We start from the raw sequence: 24,996 nt of genomic DNA, 5'->3' as shown, positions 1-24,996 counted from the left end.
TTTCATTTCATTTATTGATACTGTCAGCCCTTTGCGGGCTATTACAGGAGTGGAGTTGACTCATATAAAACAGAAATGTGCATAAGAGAAACATAAAAAAAAGAACCTTCACTACTGGAATAAATCATTCCAGAGCACATATAACAAATATATCATATTGGCTAAGCATATAGTTTACAGAGAAGTTAGTGAAAATTAAGAAAAGAGAGCATCACTGCCGAAATACACATCATATTTTGCACATAATAAAACACATAATAAATATCATAGCCTAATTACAAAGCACGTAATTCACACATATTCACAATCTCATCACATGGTATCAGAGTGCACTATATGTTTTAATGCTTCTAAGAAGTCAGTAAGCGATTTGATTTTCACAACTGAATCTGGTAACGAATTCCACTGCTGAATCGCCCTGGAGAAGAAGCTGTACCTGAAACAGTCATTATGAACTTTGGGGGGCAGTATGTATATACTGTGTCTGTGTCTTGACGTTTCTTGTGTTTTGATTTCAAAGTACCTGTCATAGCTTATTTTAACGTAATTATGAACTATCATGAAAAGGAATTTCAGCCTTTCATATTCGGTGCATTTTTGTAGAGGTAGGAGCTCTGCAAGTTTGCATAATTCGGTAGGTGAATGGAAACGACGGTATTTATTAAATACAAACCTAGAACTAAGTCGCTGTATTTTGTCAAGTTTCAAACAGTTAGTTTGGGTATAGGGAATCCACACTACTTTAGCGTATTCGATTATAGGTCTTAGCAAAGTTTTATAAGCTAAAGTTTTAACTTCGGGAGAGGCACAGTGGAGGTTACGTCTCAGGCCCCATAACACCTTGTTAGCTTTGGAACAAAGTTCCTCAACATGAAGATTCCAACGCAAGTCGGGTGTAAGTATGAGACCCAGGTATTTATATTGCTTAGCCTGAGCAAGTTCGTGACCGTTAATACTGTACGGATAACTAAGAATGTTTTTTTTTCTAGAAATGAACATAAAAACAGTTTTTGTTGGGTTAAGCTGCATTTGCCACTGATCACACCAGTTTTTAATTCTCTCTAAGTTAAGATTAAGTTCGGCCTGGTCGCTCGATGACTGTACATTTTTGTATAGTATGCAATCGTCAGCAAACATTCTCATTTGGGTAGTGATATTTTTTGGCAGATTGTTTATAAACGGCAGGAACAAGAGGGGCCCCAAGGCACTACCCTGGGGCACTCCAGATACCACAGGCGATAAACCAGATTGGTCATCATCATCATCATCATTTATTGTCCCTTAAGGGCCCTAGGTTGGGCATTACATAAGGGGGGGGGGGGGGGAGCATCGAAATATGCATACAAGGTCCCATTTACAAAGGAAAAAGGCATGTTAGCTCTGTGCACTGCTACGAAACTGAAAATAAAAACAAAAATGACACATGCTACGCGTTTCCGCATGCGTTTGCAAAGTATTTGCATTGCGGTTTGACATGCACAAAACAAAGGAAAAAAAAAGAAAACTAATAAGAAACAAATAAACAAACAAACATCATAGTACATGTTTACAATATGATAGATGGACTGATTTTGTAAGCAGAATCTACAATGAGTGGTTTCGTTATACATTGTTACGAAGTCGAAGACAGTGGTATTATATAACTTTAGCGGTACAATATTTACGAAAGATGGTGGTGCCCTAGTTGGACATATTGCTCTCGGCGTGCAAGATAGAAACTGAACCACTGGGTGAGGGCAGAATTTTTAAAGGTACTATCGATTTTATGTAAGAGCTTATTGTGCGACACCTTATCAAAAGCCTTTGCGAAGTCTAAATATATTATGTCAGCTTGACCACGAGTATTAACTGTGCTAGATAAGTCGTGTACAAGCTCAATAAGCTGAGTAACAGTGGATAACCCTTTCCTAAAACCATGCTGACAGGAAACAATTAAATTATGTTCATCGAGATAGGTTAGCAAGTGCTTTGATACAATGTGCTCTAATATTTTTGAACAGGTGCTTGTAAGCGATATAGGTCGGTAGTTGCTACCGTGAAATGTGGAACCCCCTTTGTGTATGGGCACGATTTTTGCACGTTTCCAGGCACTGGGAAAAGAGCCACTATTAACGGATGATTGAAAAATTAATGTTAAAAATTTCGATGACCATTCGGCATATCTATAAAGGAATTTATTAGGAATATTGTCAGGACCAGGGCTTTTTTTGTATTTATATGAAGCAAGAGGTTTAGAACGCCCTCTTCAGTTATGCTTATATCCTGGATAGGAATCCTATCTAAGGAATTGCTGATGTTGGTACAATACCATCATCGATTGTAAAAACTGACGAGAAGAAGGAATTAAATGCCTCTGCCTGATCCTTGCTACTTCTATGATTAGGCATACTACTCGGCCTGGTCAAAGGATTCACATACCTCCAAAACTTTTCTGGGGATTCTTTCAGAAATTGTTTCAACGTTGAGTTATAAAACTTATTTTTAGAAGTCTTCACACTTTGCCGGAGGTTCTTACTTAAAACCTGGATGTTTTCCTTTTTTTCAATGCTTTGATTGACAGAGCACGCCTTTCGCTTGCGTTTAAGCTTTCTTTTAGCGTGTATTATATCGCGCGTAATCCAAAGATTGTGTTTTCTAACATTTTTACGACGTTTGGGAATGAATTGTTGGATACAAAACATTATCATAGAATGAGAAAACCGCCACAGTTCTTCTGTTGAACGAGATGTTCGGTACATTTCCAGAAAGGAATAATATGACTGCTCCAGATGTTCTAGTATGGCTAAGTCGTTTGCGACATTAAAATTTGATATCATAAGTTTTTCGTCATTGTGCATGACATTGACATACAGATCTAAAGACAATAAAACCATTTTATGATCAGAAAGACCGTCCTCAATTTCACACATACCAAGAAACGGGAGCAGTGATCCAGATAAGAACATCAAATCAAGCACTGAAGAAGCGGTTAAACCCACACGCGTACAAGATGAGACGACCTGAGTCAGATCGTAGCAGAAAGCGAGCTCTAGCAGCTGATCAACTTTAATGACTTCGCTTCTCTCTGAAGTGAGCATCGACCAATTAATTCCAGGGAGATTTCAGGGAGTCTCCTATAAGGATAATATTATCATCATGCTTCAGGTGGGAATCCATAAAGCTTCTTAAGTTATCAAGTGCATTCACTGGAGAGTTCGGAGGTCTATACATAGCATCAATGTATACCGAGCTATTACTGAGCGTGGTTTTAATCCAAAGAGCTTCGACATCAATAGCATGCGGAAGAACACTAACTAATATATTATCTTTAATTAAAATGGCCACACCTCCTTCTTTTGTTTCACGGTCTCTTCTCACGATTTTGTATCCGGGGGGAGTAACCTCGGCATCGAGTACATCTTTCTTCAACCATGTTTGGTCATTACTAAAAAGTCGGGATCGTGTTCTAGTACCACAGCCTCAAGATCCACCATTTTATTCATAATACTTCTGACATTAATATTTATTAACTTTAACCGGTTAAAACTACTCTGACGCAGTCAGTCGCCATCACGACGCCAGTCAGTTGTTTCGGGAGGTGTCTTACATATGTACCTCATATTAGTATCTCCGTTCCAACCGTACACCACATGAATTATTTTCATTTTGTCAAAAATAAGCTTAACCTTGGCCCCCATTTTTCTCTCCTCAGCACTAGACTCCCACAGCCTTCTGCGTATCTCAACAACTCGTTTAAAAAAATCTTCGTTTATGCTGACCTCCTTACCACGCAGTTTAAAGCAGTTTCGTAGGATACTAGTGTTATCTCTGAAATCTGAAGCTCTCAAGATAACGGGCCTATCTTTGCCCTTCTGTTTTGCTCCTAAGCGATGAATTCGTTCAACTGAGTTAATTTTAAGGTTTAGCAGCTTATCAAAAACGTCGATGTTAACCTTCTCACGTAAAACATCTTAAGTTTCATTCATGTCTTCTTTTATCCCTCTGATAATAATATTATTCTGCCGAGAGGGGTTTTCGAGATCGTCAAGTCGCTTGAGGAGGGCATTCCAGTCGGTGCTCGACTTAGTAACGAACTCATCAACTTTTTGACTAACAGTTGCTATTGAGGTTTCGGCTTCACTGGCAAACTTCTCAAGGCTAGCAAGCCTGAGTGGGGCTTCGCCCAGAATTTCTAGCCTTTCCTCTATTTTCGAAAGCCTGCCTTCTACCCGAGCCTCAAAAGATGCTTGGCTTTTTTTTATTTTGGTTACTTTCTCCAGGACCGCCTTTTGTGTCCTAATTATTTCGTTAAGCTTTTCTTCAGTGATAAGCCCGGGATTTTCTTCACCATCACCCGAAAGTGACACTAGCAAGCTGGCAACGTGAAAACATTCAGATAAACAACAAAGAAGAGTATGTGCACACGGCAACACCACTAAGCACAGGTAATTACTACGGAAACAGTATTTTCAATCACCAACCTGCACAAGGAACGAGAAAGTCGGTGACATTGTCACAGCAGTGCCGCCGTGTCCACTGATGCTTGCAGAAGCGAGCATTCCTTTTAAAGCATAAAAGCCAGCAGGTCCGGGATATGCTGGTGACGTCACGGTGCGTGAAGAAGATGCGCTGTAGCCATACTCCACATGTGGCAGCCGCCGCAGAAGATTGTCATCCAAAATTGCGTCTAGGACGTCGTTTGGCAGAAGCGAAGGCGATGCAGGCTGGCAGCGTCCATTTGCCGTGAAAGTTTCAGCAGCGCTGATCCAAAAGCACCCAGCTAGAACCTGCACAAGGAACAGGAAAGTCGGTGACATTGTCACAGCGGTGCCGCCGTGTCCTCTGGCGCACAAGTAATACCTGGCGCACAAGTATACTTTGATTCATTCAATAACAGAAGAGTTTATATTGTACCAGTGCCGGTTCTGAATAAGCAATGAGCAATGGCAAATCAAATGCTTTACAGAAATCGAAGTACATACAGTCAATTGCATACCTGTTATCCAGTGCACTAGCCAAATCATGTGTATTTCCAGTCAACTGTGTAACACAAGAAAACCCATGTTGCTGAGATAATAAGGAGTAGTTTTTCAGGTGATTTTTCAGTGATTTTCAGTGATTTTCAGGTGTTTTTTCTAGAATTTTACAGGCAATGCGAGGGAGTTAGATCGGCCAGTAGTGTGAGACAATGCTGCTTTGTCCAGACTTGTGCACTGGCACAACGCAAGCGAATTTCCAGTCGTCCAGCAAGAAACTTTTTCTCGGTGACTTTGGGAAGATAGCTAACAAGTATTTCCTTACAGAACGTGCACACATAGAAAGTAAAGCAGATTGTGGGCTGTGAGGCTTATAATCTTTTGCAATTCCTGGATGCCCCGCTGATCAAAAACAAACTCTTCCATTTGCTCTCCACAGGCACTGTTCTGTGTTGAATTGGCGTCGCAACTTGAGTGGCAAGCAGCAGACACAGAGTTAAAATATTGGTTAAGATATGGGACTTTTGTAATAACATTATGAAGTAAGTTTTTGTCTAGTTCGAGTGGAGGAACAGATACTGTATCTTTGCCATTCAATTTGACTAGTTTTTTTTATTTTATTTATTCATACTGTCAGCCCAAGGGCCAAGATGGGAGTTGGGGTTAAATATCTGGCATGTACAAAGAACATATGTGGAAACAAGTTTCACACTGTATGCTCAAGAGGCACAGTATATGGAAATAACAAAACAAAAACGCAAAACTATATCAGAATGCATCCCGCATAGGTCATGGATAAAAGAAACATGTTTGAATACATCTCGTACACGTCACCAAAAAGAGAATAAAGATTTGAAGTGATATAGTACATATTTAACATATTGATATAGTACATTGAACATATTCAACCAACAAGGAACAAGCAATTTGGTTACAAATATTCTGGCAAAGCCTTTTCGAACCTTTGTAAATCGCAATGTTCGACTATGTATTGAGGTAATTGATTCCAGTCATCGATGCTCCGAACCAAAAACGAATACTTGAATTAATCTGTTCTGTAGCTAAGTGGTGTGATATGTTTCGAGTGTTTTGTTCTGGATGTGGTAAATGGCTGTAGTGCGATGTGTTCCCTTAGGTGAACCTTGTAGTCTCCATTGAGTATGTGAAAAAAGAATATCAGTCGATTATGTTGCTTTTTTCGTTTCACCGTCATTAAACCGGCTCTGTCTCTAAGCTCACTAATAGACTGAGTTCTGGAATAGGAGTTGAAAATGAACCGTAAGGCTTTGTTTTGTATACGTTCACATTTTAGTGCATTTGTTTTGGTGTATGGTTCCCATAGATGACTTGCGTAGGTCAGTACTGAAAAAATAGTCATTTTATATGCCATTGTTTTAGCTTTCCGGGGTGACATCGTGAAGTTTTCGTCGTAACGACCAAAGTTTACGCATGACTTTATTGCAAACACTGTCAACGTGCATGGGTCAGTTCAAGTCATGTGCAAGATGAACAACTAGATACTTAATATTCTTTACTTCAGTTAGCACTGTGCCTTTAATGCTGTACAAAAAGGATAACAGGTCTTTTTTACGTGTCATGTGCATGAAGAGAGTTTTTGATGCATTCAGTTCTTTTTTGCCATTCGTCGCACCAAAGACTAATTTTTTGTAAATGGTTATCAAGCTCCAGCTGATTGTCAGTGGAGCTTATCTTTGCGTACACAATGGTGTCATCTGCATAATGTTTTATAGCTATTTGCTGAGAAAAATCAGCACCCATGTCACTGATATAGATAGAGAAAAGTAAAGGGCCTATTACGGACCCTTGCGGCACACCTGATCTGACTGGTTTATTGGTGCTGGAGACATTATTTATTTCAACAAATTGTTGTCTATTTGACGAATATGCCTCTATCCATTTTAGTAGCTGACTGTCACCAGTCAAACAAGACAACTCTTTAAGCAACTTTCTGTGAGATATGTTATCGAATGCTTTTGGAAATCAATAAATATGATGTCTACTTGACCTTTTCCATCTAAACACTGACCAATTTCATGCATAACCTCAGTAAGAATTGAAATTGTGGAATACCCTTTGTGAAACCCGCGTTGATTATTACCTAAAATACCGTTTTCTTCTACAAACTTCATTAAGTGAGTAGTCAAAATGTGCTCCAGTGTTTTACAAGTACTTGTCAAGGAAATTGGTCATAAATTCGTGACGTCATATTTGGAACCATGTTTATGGATCGGTATTACCTTGGCACACCTCTAATCTATCGGAACGTCGGACACAGGTGCGGACTACTCGATCGTAAGCACGAAACTAGCAGCGCACATAAAGAAAGTTGTAACGCCTTAGTATGAAGCACAAATTCGTACTGCCGGCGGGCACGTAGTCACCCCAATCGGCATGTGCACTATCAGAGTGAGCATTCGGGGACGTACGTTTCTCGCCAGCTGTCTCATACTTCGTGACTGTTCCCGAGACCTAATCCTCAAAGTCGACTTTTTGCGGGAGCACGGCGCTATTATCGATCTTCGAGAGCATACCGTGACGTTTTCGACAGCTGGATCCTCTGACAAACCTGACGACATCTGTGACAGCACGCTTCGCGTTTCTGCTGACAGCATCACGTTGCCTCTGCGTTCAAGCGTCCTAGTTGATGTGGTGTCTGACAAGTTACGGGATGGTGAGGTTGTCGCCGAAGGCAACTTGATGCTTTTGTTCGCGCTAGGTGTCTGCGCTGCACGCAGCCTCGTCACGCTTTATGACGGACACTCTGCCCTACTTGTGACTAATTTCAGTAACGAGTACCGGCACCTGTTTCGTGACACCGCCATCGCTTTCGCCTACCCTATCGCAGACGTTTCTGAGTGCTTCGCATCTACATCAGCCAATGACGGGCTTCGACCGACACCAGGAGACGTGACTCCGCTACTTGAAAAAGTTGATGTCAACTCGACCCTCACGGAACAACAACAGACCGAGCTGCGTGAACTGCTATATCAATTTAAAGAGTGCTTCGCGTTTACCTCGAAGGTTTGTCAGACACCGATCACCAGAATAATTACGGATAACGATGCCTCGCCCATAAAACAACACCCTTACTGCGTTTTGGCAAAAAAACGTGACGTGATAAATGCTTAAGTCAAAGAGATGTTGCAAGATGACATTATCCAACTTTCGAAAAGTGCCTTGTCATCTCCCGTCGTGCTCGTGAAGAAAAAAGACGGATCACTGCGCTTCTGCGTGGACTACAGGAAACTTAACAGCATGACTAAAAAAGACCTCTATCCGCTGCCTCGGATCGACGATTCCCTTGACAGACTGCGGCGGGCCAAGTATTTTTCATCGATAGACTTGAAAAGTGGCTACTGGCAGATTGAAGTTGATGAACGAGATCGTGAAAAAACCGCCTTCGTTACACCGGATGGCCTATATGAATTCAAAGTGCTTCCCTTCGGCCTCTGTTTTGCACCTGCGACATTCCAGAGAATGATGGACACTGTTCTCACCGGTCTCAAGGTAAACTCATCGAGGTAAACTAAGCACACGTCATCGAGAAAAACTAAGCACACGTGTTTAGTTTACCTCGATGATGTTGTCGTGTTTTCTGCCACCTTTGAGGAGCACCTGAAGCGTCTGCAGAATGTGCTGGAAGCACTCCGCTCTGCTAACCTGACACTGAAGCCAGAAAAATGCCACTTCGGTTACAAGGAACTTAAGTTTCTCGGCCATGTTGTCAGTGCGGATGGTATTCGACCAGACCGTGACAAAAGTACCGCTATGGCCTCGTTTCTTGTACCACGTGATAAAAAGGCAGTGCGTCGCTTTCTAGGGCTCTGCGCTGTTATGCCTGTGAGTCGACAGCGAACGTCCGTGCCTCTGAAAAAGGCAATCTGTGTCAAGGCCAGCCCGCGAGTCCGCCTGACGCGAACAACTCAACGGCGTCAACAGGCGACGGCGCTTTTCTGGTGTGCACGTGCAGTGAGTCACCTCAGCAAGCGAGCCCGTCGAGTAAACAACCGGCGTCTTCCTGTCTTGGGGGGTGACGCAATGCCTTGCGACGTCACTCGTCCTTGGGTGCAGCCCCCTGCAGCGCAGCCTCTCCAGATTCGATGAGAAAGAATGACGCGGCCCAGCGGCGACCCCATTGGAGGAGACTGGCCTCACGACCAGCGGCGCTTCTGGTTGGACATTTTGTTATTCAAAGAATCCACCTGGTGCATATAAAAGAAGCCCTGCGGCGCGTCGCGAGCAGCAGTCCTATGGAGGGCAGACCCCTTTGACAGCAGACCCTTTTGAGAGTAGAGCTATGTGTTAGAGAGAAGAGCTCGGCTCTTCGCGTCTCTGTCGGCCCCAGTGCCGAATTTGTAACGTCTCTGTATATATGCTGTACATAAACCTTGTTTAACTCACCGTCGTCTCGTCCGCTCGTCTATCAACTCTGCGCAGAAGCAGTCGCGAGCTGAGAAACCTACGCTACCAAATGGCTGGTGACCTTCCCGGCGGAGTTCAAAGTAGTGGCGCCTTCGGGACCGTGTTGGCGTCGCCGTCTTTCGAAACAGTGGTTGCAGCGGTGAGATTTCAAGGCACCCTTCGTAACGTCGTCGGAGGCGCGCGTCGCAACAGTGGTTGGCAGCTGCGGGATCGGCCGGCGTCAGCGATACCGATGCGGTGAGTGCCTGATGTTTTCCCCTCAGTTCACCAGACTACTCTAGCTCAGGTTGTAGTAGTTTAGAGAAGGGCTGTGTGAAGCATTGAAGTGAGCTTTGATCGTTTCAAGCCAAGTCGAAGCGCTTTGAAACCAAAGTTAATGCGAAGGGGGTAAACACGGGAGTGTGAAAAATTGCTTGCGCGTCTTGCTAGTTGACTTAATTGCTTGCGCGTCTTGCTAGTTGACTTATAGTGGGTACGGTAAGTAAATTGTTAACAGGGGCAAACAGCAAGAGGCTAGTGTGAACTATGGAGAACCTTCAAGTGAAGGAACTCATCGAAATTTGTGAGGAACTCGGCATTACTTTGGGCCGTGCGAAACGAAAGCAAGCGATCCTTGAGATCATTAAGGATGAGGGAGTGTCGGCTGAGAAAGTCGATGTGGCCTGGGTGGATATCAAAGCACGCCGCGAGGAGGCTGAAAGGCGAGAAGCTCGTGAAGAAGCTGAAAGGCGAGAAGCTCGCGAACATGAAGAAGCTGAAAGGCGAGAAGCTCGCGAAGAAGCTGAAAGGCGAGAGCGTCGCGAGCGCGAGGAGGCCGAGAGACATGAGCGCCTCGAGTTGAAACGAATAGAATTGGCAATCCTACAGTGTTCGCAGGCGCCTAGCGTAGCTTCTCCGACAATTCAGGTCAGCGGTTTTAGAATTCGGGACCAACAGCTGCCGTTCGTAGTAGGCGAGGACATGGCGAAGTATCTCGTCAAGTTTGAACATGTCTGTGAGCGAAACGCTTTAGAGCGGTCTCTTTGGGTGCAGAACCTGTTAGCTCTTCTTTCTGGCGAAGTGTCCGACGCGATAACTTGCTTGTCGAGGGAAGCGTTTGAGAGCTATGACGAGGTTAAGGAAGTGCTCTTGAGGCGTTATAAGTTGTCACCCGAGGCCTTCAGGCAAAGGTTCCGGTATGCTAAAAAGGGGAATGAGTCACACGTTGACTTCGCGTTTCGTCTTAAAGCCGATTTAATTGAATGGCTCAAGGGCGAAAGTGTTTATGACGACCACGATAAAGTGGTGGAATGCGTTGCATTGGAGCAATTCTACCGCTGCATCGAGAAGGATGTCAAACTTTGGCTGCAGGACAAACTTGGTGAAGTACAGCTAAACAAGGCAGCAGAGTTAGCTGAGGAGTATTATACTCGCCGAAAGTTGCATAGCAGGGCAGTGCGCGTAGAAAAGGATGAAAGCAAAAAGGAAGGGCACATCGCGATAAACTGCAAGCAACAGTTTGCAACTATCCGAGAATCGGAAAACAAACAGAAGCCGCGAATCTGTTACAACTGCGGAAAGGAAGGGCACATCGCGATAAACTCTCAGCAAAAGTTTGCAACTATCCTAGAATCGGAAAACAAACGGAAGCCGCTAATCTGCTACAACTGCAAAAAGGAAGGGCACATCGCGATAAGCTGTAACCAAAAGTTTGCTTTTGCAACAATCCGAGAATCGGAAAAGAACATGCGGTTGTTGGAGCCGTATATCCAAGAAATTAGTCTGAATGGGAAAAAGTGTCGAGTACTTTGTGACTCAGCGGCAACCATGGACGTTGTCTATCCTTCATTGGTGTCTCCGGATGACTTTACAGGAGAATGCGCGTGGATTAGGCAAGTCGCCGAGGAGCAGAGTGCTTGCTTACCAATAGCTACGCTTGTCATTGAAGGCCCGTTCGGTAAGCTTCGCACCGAAGCGGCTGTGTCTGCCGCGCTTCCCGATCGTTTTCCTTATCTTTTCTCCAATAACTCAGAGCAGCTTCTCAAAGAGCAGGGTAAATCGTTCTTCCCCAACTTAGCGTACATGGCCCTCACGCGATCGCAAGTGCGGAAGCTTTCGCAGGAGCCTGATCTTCTTCAATGCGGTGAACTCTCAAGTGACCTTGTCGGCGGGTCGACGGAACCTCAGAGAGGAAATTTTCCGTGCGAGTCATGTGAGCAGTCACTCGAGCGGCCCGTCCCCGAAGCGACCAGCGTGGCTTCCGTAGGAGGGGGAGACGACATGGCGCCATTGAATCAGAGCGAGAGGGCTACAACGCTCTCGCCTGTAGCGGAAAGTTGGAGTGAGCTGTCGAGGGTTGATCGAGAAACGCCCATTCCAGAGCAGCGTGTGAACCTCTCGATTAAAGCGCTAGGGGAAAGCCACATGAAAGCTGCACAAGTGTTGTCGAAGGAGTATAACGACAAATCGGCGAAAAAGGGCGCTTTTGAAGTAGCAAGTCAGGTAATGCTGCTGCGGCCGTTCAAAAAGAACAAGCTTGAGATACATTGGGAAGGGCCCGCCAAAGTATTATCTAAGCTTTCTGATACGAATTATGAAGTGAAATTAGGAAGGCGGCCGAACAAAATTTACCCCAGTAACTTGAAAGCAGTTGTAAATCAGCTGTTGAATGCTTCAGAGAAAGAGGGAGCAGAAATATTTAGTTCTAGTGAGGTAATCGAAAGGGAAATAGAGGTAATCTTGGTGCAGTTGAACCTAGAGCCTAGGTTAAGTGAAGTCCAGAAGAAGGAACTGAGAAGGAATGTTTCTTTTTATGAGAAATCTGGACTTCCCTATTGTAGTTACACAGATGTGCAACGTCGCAAGTGTGAGCTGCTTTTGGTACCGCATAGGTATCGTCGCCTAAAAGTGGCCGGTTACTGAGATGGAGCATGATGCTCCGACAGCACAACTTCGACGTTCGCTAAAAAAAAAAAGGAAAGCTAAACGCTAATGCAGGTGCATTGAGCAGTGCGTTTAGTTAGTACCATCTCCACCTTTCGGTTTCTCGCTGGCGATTCGGGGCAAAATGTTGTCCTCATCACGGCCTTAGCTGAGCGCTCTCGTCCAGAATGAGCTCAAGGAGCCAACTTTATGTTCTATTCTATTTCGTTACGTTGTTGTACATGTAAAAAAAAAATGAGTTCTCATTTTAAGAGTCTTGTGTCCCACATGTGCCTCTTCCCACATGTGCCTCTTGATGTAGAGGGAAAGAAATACCGATGGACGCGTAGCTAGGTATATGTTGTACTATACTTTGTCTGGTGTTCTGTCGGGTGACCGAGGGCACTTGCTTGTGTCGTGTGTTGTCTGTTGTCGAACCGTTCTTGACAAGTTGCAGAACCATCGACAAGTGCTGAAACCAAGGATCGTCAGAGACGGGCGAAGCTGGCCGGCAAGTTGTGGCGACGAGCCAGTGGAGCTGGGATCCGTCCTCAAGAATGGGATGTGTTCCCGGAACAGAGTCTGGAGCTGCATTCTCCCCATGGCCCTGGAGACGAACCTGGTGGGACCTGGCGAACGAGCGCGCCTGACATCCGAGCCACGTGGAAGCAGCTCGTCTTTTCGGCGCATTGTCTGGCGGCGGGGGTGCCGTTATGCCTGCGAGTCGACAGCGAACGTCCGTGCCTCTGAAAAAGGCAATCTGTGTCAAGGCCAGCCCGCGAGTCCGCCTGACGCGAACAACTCAACGGCATCAACAGGCGACGGCGTCTTTCTGGCGTGCACGTGCAGTGAGTCACCTCAGCAAGCGAGCCCGTCGAGTAAACAACCGGCGTCTTCCTGTCTGGGGGGATGACGCAATGCCTTGCGACGTCACTCGTCCTTGGGTGCAGCCACCTGCAGCGCAGCCTCTCCAGATTCGATGAGAAAGAATGACTTGGCCCAGCGGCGACCCCATTGGAGGAGACTGGCCTCACGACCAGCGGCGCTTCTGGTTGGACATTTTGTTATTCAAAGAATCTACCCGGTGCATATAAAAGAAGCCCTGCGGCGCGTCGCAAGCAGCAGTCCTATGGAGGGCAGACCCCTTTGACAGCAGACCCTTTTGAGAGTAGAGCTATGTGTTAGAGAGAAGAGCTCGGCTCTTCGCGTCTCTGTCGGACCCAGTGCCGAATTTATAACATCTCTGTATATATGCTGTACATAAACCTTGTTTAACTCACCGTCGTCTCGTCCGCTCGTCTATCAGCTCTGCGCAGAAGCAGTCGCGAGCTGAGAAACCTACGCTACCAAACGGCTGATGACCTTCCCGGCGGAGTTCGAAGCAGTGGCGCCTTCAGGACCGTGTTGATGTCGCCGTCTTTCGAAACAGTGGTTGCAGCGGTGAGATTTCGAGGCGCCCTTCGTAACGTCGTCGGAGGCGCGCGTCGCAACAGCGCGTACTATCGCCGCTTTATAGCCAATTTTCTAGGATTGCTGAACCGCTCACTCGACTCACTCGTGAAGATGTTCCATTCGTCTGGGAGGAAGAACAGGACGTAGCTTTCTCTGAACTACCGGAGCGTTTGCAGACACCACCAGTCCTCGCTCACTTTGACCAACACGCTGATACTGAAATTCATACTGACGCCAGCAACGTGGGTCTTGGTGCTGTCCTCGTACAACAACAAGATGGCACAGAGCGAGTGATAGCGTACGCTAGCTGCACTCTTTTCCGCGCCGAGGTCAACTATTCCACGTTAGAGAAAGAGTGCCTCGTTGTTGTATGGGCCACGATGAAATTTAGACCTTACCTTTACGGACGCCACTTCAAGGTAGTGACCGACCATCATTCGTTGTGCTGGTTAGCCAACCTACGGGACCCGTGTGGCCTACTGGCACGACGGAGTCTTCGCGTGCAGCAATATGATTTCACGATCGCTTACAAATCGGGCCGCAAGCACAAAGATGCTGAATCATTGTCCCGTGCACCTGTCAAAGTTTGTGGCCACGGCACCGAGGATGACGATGGTTTCCTTGGGGCCCTTACTACAACAGATCTGATTACGGGACAGCGTGCGGACGATGAAATTCGCGCAGTTATCGAAAACCTTGAAGGACGCAACTCGTCCATACCTCGATGTATTTCTCGAAGTCTGTCGTCGTTCTGTCTGCAAGATGGGGTCCTGTATAACAAAAACTCCAATGGCAATGAGAGAACCTATCTTCTAGTTGTGCCAACCGACATGCGTGACGACATTGTTCTTTCCTGCCACGATGAGCCCACACCTGGTCACTTAGGTTCCTCTCGAACTCTTGCTCGAGTTCGACAAGCATACTACTGGCCTAAGCTTTCTGCATCAGTTAAGCGATACGTAAAAAGCTGCCGGGAATGTCAACGCCGCAAATCCCCGCCACAAAAGACCCCGGGGCTTCTTCAACCAATAGAACCACCCAGAGCGCCATTTGATCAAATAGGAATGGATTTACTGGGGCCCTTTCCGCTATCATCTGCCGGCAACATGTGGATCGTAATAGCCACAGACTGTTTGACGAAGTACGCCGAAACAAAGGCACTACAACGCGCTACAGCTTCCAACGTCGCCCAATTCTTTATGGACCAGATCGTTCTTCGACATGACGCCCCGTCGTGCGTAATCACAGACAGAGGAACAGCATTCACGGCCCAGCTCATTCATGACGTATTAAAGCTCAGGTACACGAGCCATCGTGAGACCACGGCATATCATCTGCAGAGCAACCGCTTGACAGAGCGACTCAACAAGACCATCGCTGACATGTTATCCATGTACGTAGATGATCAGCATAAGACCTGGGAACAGGTGCTACCGTACGTCACATTCGCGTACAATACTGCCGTCCAGGAAACTACGCGATTGACGCCTTTCCGTCTTGTCTATGGACGTGAGGTCCAGACCATGCTGGATGCGATGCTTGCACACAATTGCGATGCTTTGATCACTCCTGATGCTGTGCAGCTCACCCAGTACGCCAAAGAAGCACGCCAGTTAGCACACCTACACATTACGCACCAGCAGAGTACAGACACATGCCGCTACAACGCTCGCCATCGACAAGTTGAATATTATCCAGGCGATAAAGTTTGGGTGTGGACTCCAGCCCGATGCCAGGGATTGTCAGAACAACTGCTCAGTCGCTACTTCGGACCATACAAAGTCTGGCGACGCGTGAGCGATGTGAACTACGAGATAGTCCTTGACGGCGCCTTCTCGCCACGACGGCGAAGGCACTCCTCGGAGATTGTCCACGTGGTGCGCCTAAAGCCGTACTTCCGGTGTTAGTGCGACTGCGCATGAACCATATCGCTTTTTTTGTGTAAGTGCGTATTTTCTGTCGGTTCGCCCTGACTCTGCCTTTGTACTTTCCAAGCATCAGACTGATGCCTTTTTTTTTTTTTCTCAAAGAGGGAATAATGCCACTTGGCCGCTAGTTACGGCGAGCGCAAGCCATGGCTGCCCGCGAGAATGGAAGACAATGTTCTGGGGCAGCGCATGCTCTGGCTGGTTGTTTATTATTGAAGCAGCCATCTTGCCAGTTTTCGGTACGTCTCCCCGCCGGGTCAGTTCTTCCTAGTTGAAGACCTTTTGTAGCATGTGACAATATATTCTTCAGGGGTGCCAGGTGGGCGATACACTGTGATAACTACAAAATACTGCCCATCCATTTGTATCGTGCACGCAACGCATTCTAATTTCGATGGGGTGAAAATTTCAGGGCAATGAATTGAAGTTTTGTGAACAATGGCAACATCTTTTTCCCTGGATCCTCGGTCTTTGTGACAGGCAGTATAATTGGGAGGCGGGAACTCTGTATTTTCAACTGATTCGCTTAACCAGGTTTCTGTCATGATTACAACATCTGGTTCATGTTCAAAGAGCGCAACCTCAAAGAGTGATGACTTGTTACAGATACTGCGTGCATTAACATTCATAGCTGTTAACTTGTCAGGAAAAATTTCCACTGCCGTCCAAGCTGGTGTCTTTCTCGTAATGGCGAGCGTTTTGGCACTCTTTACGCGAATCAGTAGAATCGTTCCAGTAACACGCCTTGCCGTGTACGTAGAGCTTATCGTAAGCTAGGGGCACCCGCTTCTTGCTCAACTTCTCGTCTTTAGCGCTTTCCCAAAGGCACTTTCTGCTGTGTAGCACGCGTTTTGAAAAGTTGTCATCGATTGAGACGTGCAAACCCTTTAGCTTGTAACAGTTACGCATAATTTCCTGCTGTTCCTTGAAGTCGTATAGTCGGAGAATAACCGGTCGTGCTTTAGACTGTCTTCTTCCAATGCGGTGCATACGCTCCACGCTTTTAGGCGATAAACCGATTACAAAAGAAATTTTGTCCTGTACCACTTTTGTCAGGCCTTCCTGTGTTTCCCTGTCTTGCTCATGCAGGCCGAAAATAACAAGATTATTGCGGCGCTGGCGATTTTCAATGTCATAAACCTTTCTAGATGACACTTCAACTACTTCGTTCAGTCGGGTTGCTGTTTGTTGTGCGTCATCCAGTTTAGACACAGAGGAGTCAAGTTTAGCTAGGCGGTTTTCAATATTTTTATGGCAGTATCATTTTCGTTTACTTTCTTTAGGACTAATCTATGATCACGTTTAATGTCAGCTGATGTTTTTGACTGCTCCTTCAGAGTTTGCAAAATCTGCTCAAGTTTGTCATCCGAGTTTGAGCTCGGGCCCGGATTCAACTCGACGTCACCACTTGTGACAAGCTTAAGAAATATAGACCGAAAATCGCACACTATCAACGCCAGTGTTCGGGGGCACGGCACGACTGTTAGTAACAAATGATTGCTTTTAAATGATGAAGTATCGTGCCTCACCTGCAAACAAGCAAATACGAACACGTTGGACATCATGCTTGTATTCGTGCCGTGCCCGCAACTGAGTAGGTGGGCGTCCGGTGGGCTAGTTAAGTCAGCAGCAGTCCATGGTGTGGTTGTCGTTGATTGGTAGATGCTTCCGATACAGGCGTCTTTGCTGCACGTGGATAGAAGCGGCATCGGCGACAGATCCAGATAGCTTGAAAACGGTGGCTCGTGCTCCGTCGTAGATGCTTCCGATACAGGCGTCTTTGCTGCACGTGGATAGAAGCGGCATCGGCGACAGATCCAGATAGCTTGAAAACGGTGGCTCGTGCTCCGTCTTGGTCAATGCGATAGTTGCTCTTGAATTCGCAGCGGTGACAAGAAGCAGAACCTGCAAACAAGCAAATACGAACACCTTGGACACCATGCTTGTATTCGTGCCGTATTCGCAACTCCAGTTACCAGAGTTCTTTAGCACTTCTTCGTATTCTTATTTCAGAATGCCTGAAAAACTTGTTTTTCTCTATGTTCAACACTTTTTTCATGTGCTTGGTCATTAGCTCAGGTCTCTTGCTTAGGTGAAATGACAATGTGTTTCTGTATGTAGTGTAAGTGGTTGCTTGCTTTCTGGCTAGGCTAAGCAGTTCTTTCGTGCACTACGGCTTAGATATGCTGCAGCATGGCATCATTATTCATGACTGCACATATTGATCGTGTATTTTGAGAAGTTTTAGCTTAAATGTGTTCATAATTCATGCGCATTTTCGGTTTCTGCTGAAGTTTCAAGAACATCGTAATATGCATCCAAATTACTTTCAGTATCACTTCTGCGGGCTTCCTGATAACTACAGATTCGTCGTCTAGCATTATTTGCAATTCTTGCATGCTCTGAATTTAACTAGCAGTCAACAACAGTGTGATCACTAATGCTTAGATGTACCAGAGAAGACCTCACAGCCGTGAGGTTGTTTGTGAGCATGAGATCTAATATTTACTTGCATAATGAACGCTCTTCTTTTCTCGAAAAATCGGAGCAATGTTGGGGGTTGCGTCACTACTCGGGGTAAACTGTAAGAAAATTTTTTCAGGAGAAGGAAAAATTGCGGTCATGCGAATAACAATTAGGTCGCTTAGCCTTTTGCAATTTACATTCGCGTTGGAAACAGCTTCTTTGTAGCACTTTACTCATCTGGGGTGGTTGATGGCACTATCTTCTGCAAGCTGTCACCGAGACTCCGAGACTCCTCTCCAGCGCACCCCGTAAAAACGCTTTGTGACTATCTTTTCTTCTCGCAATCGTTTGACCCCAACAGTGGTATCTGCTTGTGATCTCGAGGGGCGCCCAAAAGCGTGCACTAACGGGGAAAGGAGGCATGAAGGGACAGTTAGAGTGAAGAAAAAGAAAGTAGGCTAAAATGAAAAGAGGGGGGGGGGGGGGGTTGTTTGGCAGGAAGGGACCGAGGTCCGTTGGCGCGGGCAGTTTGGTGACCTTCGCTCGCTGTGTGCTTATCAGCTGTGATGTCTCTACTAAAGTGTACTAGAAGTGTTGAGTGGCGTGACTGAGCCTTGCCACCTGATCCCTTCCGCGTTGCCTGCAGCGGCCGGCGGCGCTGAAGTCGAATAGTACTGAAAGAGCCGGGCGCCGCGTGCAGAAACTGCTATGCGCTTCGGCTCCTTTGTTGCGATTTCTTGATGCAGATTTCTTCGCATCTGGCCATCATTCATGTCTAGCACATGATACCATAGCCCTTGAAGTATGACACACCCATCTACTGAATTTGAGCTCCATAAAAGCCCTTGTGAGAGATTGAAAATAATTCAGAAAGTGTGTGTCTTATACTGATTTCTTCTCTCTTAACTCTTTGTTCATTGGTTAGGTGTCTACAATATTCAAAATAACTGAGCTGATTTATTGGTAGTTAGCTGTGCTCAGAAAGCTGTGGGATTAAAAAACAAATACTTCGTCACACGCACGCAGAACCAGAAAGCCACAAGGAAATAGGGGAGAGGAAGGGAATTTGAACCCCCTATACCATAAAATGTTTTGGAAATTGAACTTTTCAGGGTATACTAAAATAGTTACAGGCATTCATAGCGGCCACCAATTGCCAAAGTTAGGTGTTCTGCTGCACCCCCCCCCCCCCCCCCCCGTAAAAAAAAAAAAAGGAGAAATCCTGGGTAGCCCTGCACCAACAGTGTACAGTTGGCTAAGGGAAACATAGCGTGTCTCTACAAATGCGCTGTAGATTTCACCTTTTCGAGTATGAAGTCTCAAAACTAGTTCAAAGTCTAACGTAGTCGGATGAGAAATGCACCACCTAAAAATAGTAGCATTGTGTATATAGGGGCATTGTGTGTATATATATATGTGTGTGTGTGTGTGTGTGTGTGTGTGTGTGTGTGTGTGTGTGTGTGTGTGCATGTGTGTGTGTGTGTGCGTGCGTGCGTGTGTTTACTGTGTACATATACAAGGAGGAAGGTAAATTTCTCAAAACAAGATGCATCACTGCCTGCCTACATCGTCATAAAGTTGCTCGCTTGCACTGGCGTTACGCCAATAGAATATTTGGAAAGCAGCACAATTTAAGCTGTCGATACAAAATGAGAACTGGTCACAATGAATTCACGCAGATTAACGGGTGGGCTATATTTACAATTGGCACTTTTCAATTTGTTTGAGTGTTGTTTTCAATAAGTTTAATGTGTAAATAAGCCTCTCAGAAAGCAATAATTATTATCTTCCACGAAACTGACATGATAAAAAAAGAGTCGTCACCAATTAATGTTGTGACAACGTCACTTACACTCGGGTTTCTCGTGAAACAATCGAGCGCAAATAGGTTCATATGACGAACACTGTGCTCTGGATTTCATAGAGACTGCTGACAAAACGAGCGCATGATTTAAGCATAGTTTTGATACTTCTCCTCTCTTTGTAGTTCGCCAGTAGCCACCTATGATGTAACGTGGCTCAAAGCACTGATTGATTAAGGAGCTAGGTGAATCTGTGCAAACTTCAATTGACTTTTTTTTTTGGGGGTTGGCAGGCTCTTGAAACAGTGATTGTATCGACGCAATTTCGGCATGCCTACATATTTACTCGTGCACCATGGCGCGCAGCAGGTGTGTCCACTGATAAAGGCTCAGAAACGCATTAAACGCGCTAAAAACGGGCAATTACAGGCTTTCGCAGGCGTCGGTGCACACGCTCCCAATGCAGACGCTGCCTAGATCTTCAGTACTATAGGACAACAGCCCCGCCGCTACTGTTATCGGCCGGAGAATCAGCCGAGATGCGGCGCAGCTGCCTTGTTCACTCCACTGCCCCCTTCTAGTACACTGTATCTCTACACTCGCACTGCTCGTAAAGCGGGATTCACTCGAGGGAGAAATCCCCGGAGAAGAGGCGAGGATGGGGCATCACATGACGACGTCACGGGTTAGTGTGCCAACGCGACCTCCTCGCGGCTTCTCGGGGGAGGCGGGGATCGCTTCTTTGTTTGGCCAACGACTCAGGAAAGTTCTGACCGAATGTAGTTGACCTCAAGTACGTACTGCAGGGTGTCTCCTCATAACCCCTTTTAACCGATGTACCGTAAGGGTCGTGATACGGGGCTTCACTTACGTCGGTGAATTTAATGTCCTGCCCTTGTGTTCAAGGGAAGGCATACTCAGAATGAATTTCCTACAAGCTAATGGTGCCATTATTAATTTGCAGAAGTCAAGCGTGTCATTTTCGACGGAACACGCTATAACAGCAGCACGAGCAGAAGAGCGATGATACAACACTCTACTACGGGTCGTCGATGATGAAGTAATGGTACCGCCACGAAGCATTGTAATGGTTCTTGTCAGAAAGGATACATTTAGCGACTATGAAGGTGTGGCAGACTGCAACATGAATGTTTTTCTGAAGGTGTTTGTGCGGCATGAGGAATTATCAGGCTGCGGAACGGGTGTGCAGGCATCCTCCTCACAAACTTTGGGAACGAATTCCAACACATTGCTAAGAGAAAAACTATTGCCTTTCTTGATGAGTTCCGTGAAGTGACAGAAATAAGCAGTCTCGAAACTACACCAACCGATATGAAACTAACATCTGACGTATGCGACGTCATATCTATCAATCCTAACCTTTCAGCGATTCAACGTCGACAGCTATATGACCTAGTACGGGAATCCCGCAGCAGTTTCCCCAATAGTTCAAAGGTACGGCACATGAGGATTACAAGACACAGGATTATAACAGACGCGACTACCAGGCCAGTATGCCAGAACTCATATCGTGTTTCACCGAAGGAAAGGGAAGCTATAAAGAACCAGGTACGGGAGATGCTTCAAGGTGATGTTATCCAGCCTTCCAACAGTTCGTGGGCATCTCCTGTGGTGCTTGTCAAGAAGAAGGATAACACATTACGGTTTTGTGTCGACTTCCGAAAAATTAATTCTGTGAATAAACAGGATTTATACCCCCTTCCGTGCATTGACCACACGTTAGATCGACTTCGGTGTGCAAAGTTTTTTTCGTCACTAGATCTCATAAGTGGATATTGGCAAATTGAAGTTAATGAACATGATCGTGAGAAGACTGTGTTTATTACGCCAGACGGACTGTCTGAATTTAAGGCTCTCCCTTTTAGACTCTTGCGTGCCGGCAACGTTCCAACGCATGATGGACACTGTACTTTCCAAATTTAAGTGGCAGTGTTGCTTAGTGTACCTGAACGACGTGGTCATCTTCGCTGCAACATTCGAGGAGCACATGAAGTGCCTTAGGTCTGTGTTAGAGGCAATTCCTTCGGCAGACTTGACCATCAAGCCAGAAAAGTGCCAGTTTGGCTTCGACGAACTTTGATTTTCTGGGCACGTCAGCGCCAAAGGCATTCGACCTGATCCCGAAAAGACGGCCGTCATCGGAAGATTTCTGGTACCAACAGACAAAAAGTCAATACAAAGATTTTTAGGTCTGTGTGCGTACTACGCATGGTTTGTCCGAAATTTCTCCAAAACCTCAGAGCCCTTAAGAAAATTTACGAGGGAAGATGAGCCTTTTCAGTGGCAAAATGAGCAACAGAGCGCCTTCAACAAATCACGAAAATAGTTGGAAAAGCCTCCAATTCCTTCTCATTTTGACGAGACGACTGACACGGAAATACATACAGATGCGAGGAACATCGGCCTTGGATGCTTTTTAATACAGTGGCAGAATGGCGAAGAAAAGGTCATAGCTTATGCCAGCCGTACTCTAACAAAAGCAGAGACCAACTATTCAGCCTCAGAGAAATAATATCTTACCGTTATCTGGGCCATCAGTAAATTTCGGCCTTACTTATATGGTAAGCCATCCATGGCAGTCAGCGATCATCATGCTGTTTGCTGGCTGGGGAACATCAAGGGTCCATCTAGACGACTAGCGAGGTGGAGCCTCAGACTGCAAGAATATGATATAACTGTGGTATAACGATCTGGGAGGAAGCATACCGATGCTGACTATTTGTCACGGGTGCCTGTAGACACGGCACTATCAGAAACGAGGACTTACTGTTCGTAGGTATTGTCGAAACTACACAAATAGCCGAATTCCAATGCGCTGACGAAAAATTGCTCCCTTTCGTCAACCACCTGGAAAGAGTCGACGTACAAGTGCTGTGTACATTTTGCCGAAGCCTTGCATCGTTCTGCCTCTAAAAAAATGTTCTCTACAAGATAAACTTTAGACCCAACCACGAAAAGTTGGTTTTTGTCGTTCCTACAACTATACGACAAGAAATAATACGAGCGTGCCATGATCAGCCCACGCCTGGACATTTGGACATGACTCGAATCCTTGCAAGAATCAGTCTGCACTACTATTGGCCCAAGCTCTTAGCTTCAATACAGCGCTATATTAAGACATGCGGTGAATTCCAAAGATGGAAAACACCTAGTGTTAAACCGGCAAGCCTTCAACAACCTATAGACCCACCAAAAGCACCTTCCCAACAAGTTAGAATGTACCTCCTTGGACCCTTTTGACGTCTTCATTCGGCAGGAAGGAAATAGATCGTTGTCGCAACTGATTACTTTACGAGATACGCCGAAACAGACTCCTTGGAACAGGGAAGGGCAGTGGAAGTGGCCAAATTTTTTGTGCACAACATAGTTTTCCGGCATGGCGCTCCAACATGTTGTAATCGCCGATCGCGGAACAGCTTTCATAGCGAAACTTACGAAGTGTCTCCTCAATATGACTCGCACTATTCACAGAAAAACAACAGCATATCATCCTCAAAGCAATGGCCTGACGGAGCGTCTTAACAGAACTCGTGCTGAAATGATCTCTATGTATGTGGATGTCGAGTACAAAAACTTGGACGAGATTTTACCATATGTCACCTTTGCCTACAACACCGCCGTAAGGTTACCCCGTATCAACTAGTTTACCGCCCCGCCGCGGTGGTCTAGTGGCTAAGGTACTCGGCTGCTGACCCGCAGGGCGCGGGTTCGAATCCCGGCTGCGGCGGCTGCATTTCCGATGGAGGCGGAAATGTTGTAGGCCCGTGTGCTCAGATTTGGGTGCACGTTTAAGAACCCCAGGTGGTCTAAATTTCCGGAGCCCTCCACTACGGCGTCTCTCATAATCATATAGTGGTTTTGGGACGTTAAACCCCACATATCAATCAATCAATCAATCAATCAATCAATCAATCAATCAATCAATCAATCAACTAGTTTACAGTCGTGCAGTTACCACAACTCTGGACGCCATGTTATTGATAGACCAAGACGGCTGTCCCCCTAATCTGGACGACTTTGTACAAAAAGCGGGAGAGGCCCGCCAGTTAGCAAGGTACCAAATATGTCACCAACAACGGCTCGACACCGACCGCTACTACCGGGGAAGACGTGAAACGCGGTATGATGTTGGCAACAAAGTCTGGATATGTACTCGAAGAGGCCTGTCTGAAAAACTCATTTGCCAATATTTCGGCCCATATGAGACAGTACACCGACTCAGTGACCTTGTTTGTGAAGTCAAGCCTGCAGGCCACGTGCATTCGAGACGATGCAATCCCACAGAGTGCATACACATTGTACGCATTAAATCCTACTACGACCGATACGAAGACTAGCCAACCGATCGCTTGCTATACTACAACCACATTGCACGCATCGGGGCGATGCCACTTGAGAGGGGGGATAATGCTGCGGGAAACTGCCAACGCTCAGTGTAAGTCTGACATCGCGAACAAGTGAAGCGCTGACGGCACCGCTACAAGAGACGAAGCCAGCCGCAATGGGCGAGCAGGTCCTGCATGTGCACGGGCTTTGACCGAGCGGCCAGCGCACATGAAGACGAAAACTACGCTGCTCAAGGCAAAGGTTCACGAGGACTATCTACATTGGGGTCATTTTTTCCAGTGCTGTGTCATTTCTTTGGCCTTGGGCACAAGCTCACCCTTATTAAAACAAATATGTCCTATTAAAGCTTGTAAATAGGACATATTTGTTGTGAGGTTGTTATATCTGCTACAATATGATACTAAGCGGCAACTGACACTTCCATTGAAACCCGGAGCGGTCGCGCGGATTCTGGTTATCTCTGGTTAGTTGGGTGCAGCGCAGTATGTATGCTGTCTACACCGTCGCTACCGGCTGGTTCGCCGTACCGTGCGCGTGTATTTGCTGTATGAATTGCTCGTATCTACTTCGCTTTAGACTGAGCACAGATGAGCAGTGTAGTGGGTTTAATTAGCGTGCGGATAACAAGCTTCTGCCAAGTGCAATGTACTGCGATTATCTATACTTCGTTTCACACATCAG

The 24,996-nt window shown here is 46.0% G+C and overlaps 2 protein-coding genes across 7 annotated transcripts in view; one reads left to right on the top strand and one right to left on the bottom strand.

Moving 5' to 3' along the window:
* LOC119169167 (DENN domain-containing protein 2D) overlaps nt 1-24,996 on the top strand; it is a 647,735-nt gene that overhangs the window by 410,607 nt on the left and 212,132 nt on the right. The window lies entirely within an intron of this gene.
* Nucleotides 1-24,996, bottom strand: part of LOC119169168 (uncharacterized) — a 109,683-nt gene that overhangs the window by 70,459 nt on the left and 14,228 nt on the right. For both annotated transcript variants that reach the window (XM_075886339.1, XM_037420272.2), the window contains exons 2-3: nt 17,209-17,584; nt 4,461-4,766 (exon numbers count right to left, since the gene is read on the bottom strand). In XM_075886339.1, coding sequence (XP_075742454.1) covers nt 4,461-4,766; nt 17,209-17,388 — 486 coding nt within the window. In that variant the 5' untranslated portion in view covers nt 17,389-17,584. The remainder of the gene's footprint in view (nt 1-4,460; nt 4,767-17,208; nt 17,585-24,996) is intronic.

This window comes from Rhipicephalus microplus, chromosome 2 (assembly GCF_043290135.1).
Source record: "Rhipicephalus microplus isolate Deutch F79 chromosome 2, USDA_Rmic, whole genome shotgun sequence".
In the NCBI taxonomy this organism is placed as follows: Eukaryota; Metazoa; Arthropoda; class Arachnida; order Ixodida; family Ixodidae; genus Rhipicephalus; species Rhipicephalus microplus.
The sequence above is the reverse complement of the archived record's forward strand: the minus strand, read 5'-3'. Positions and strand labels throughout refer to the sequence as shown.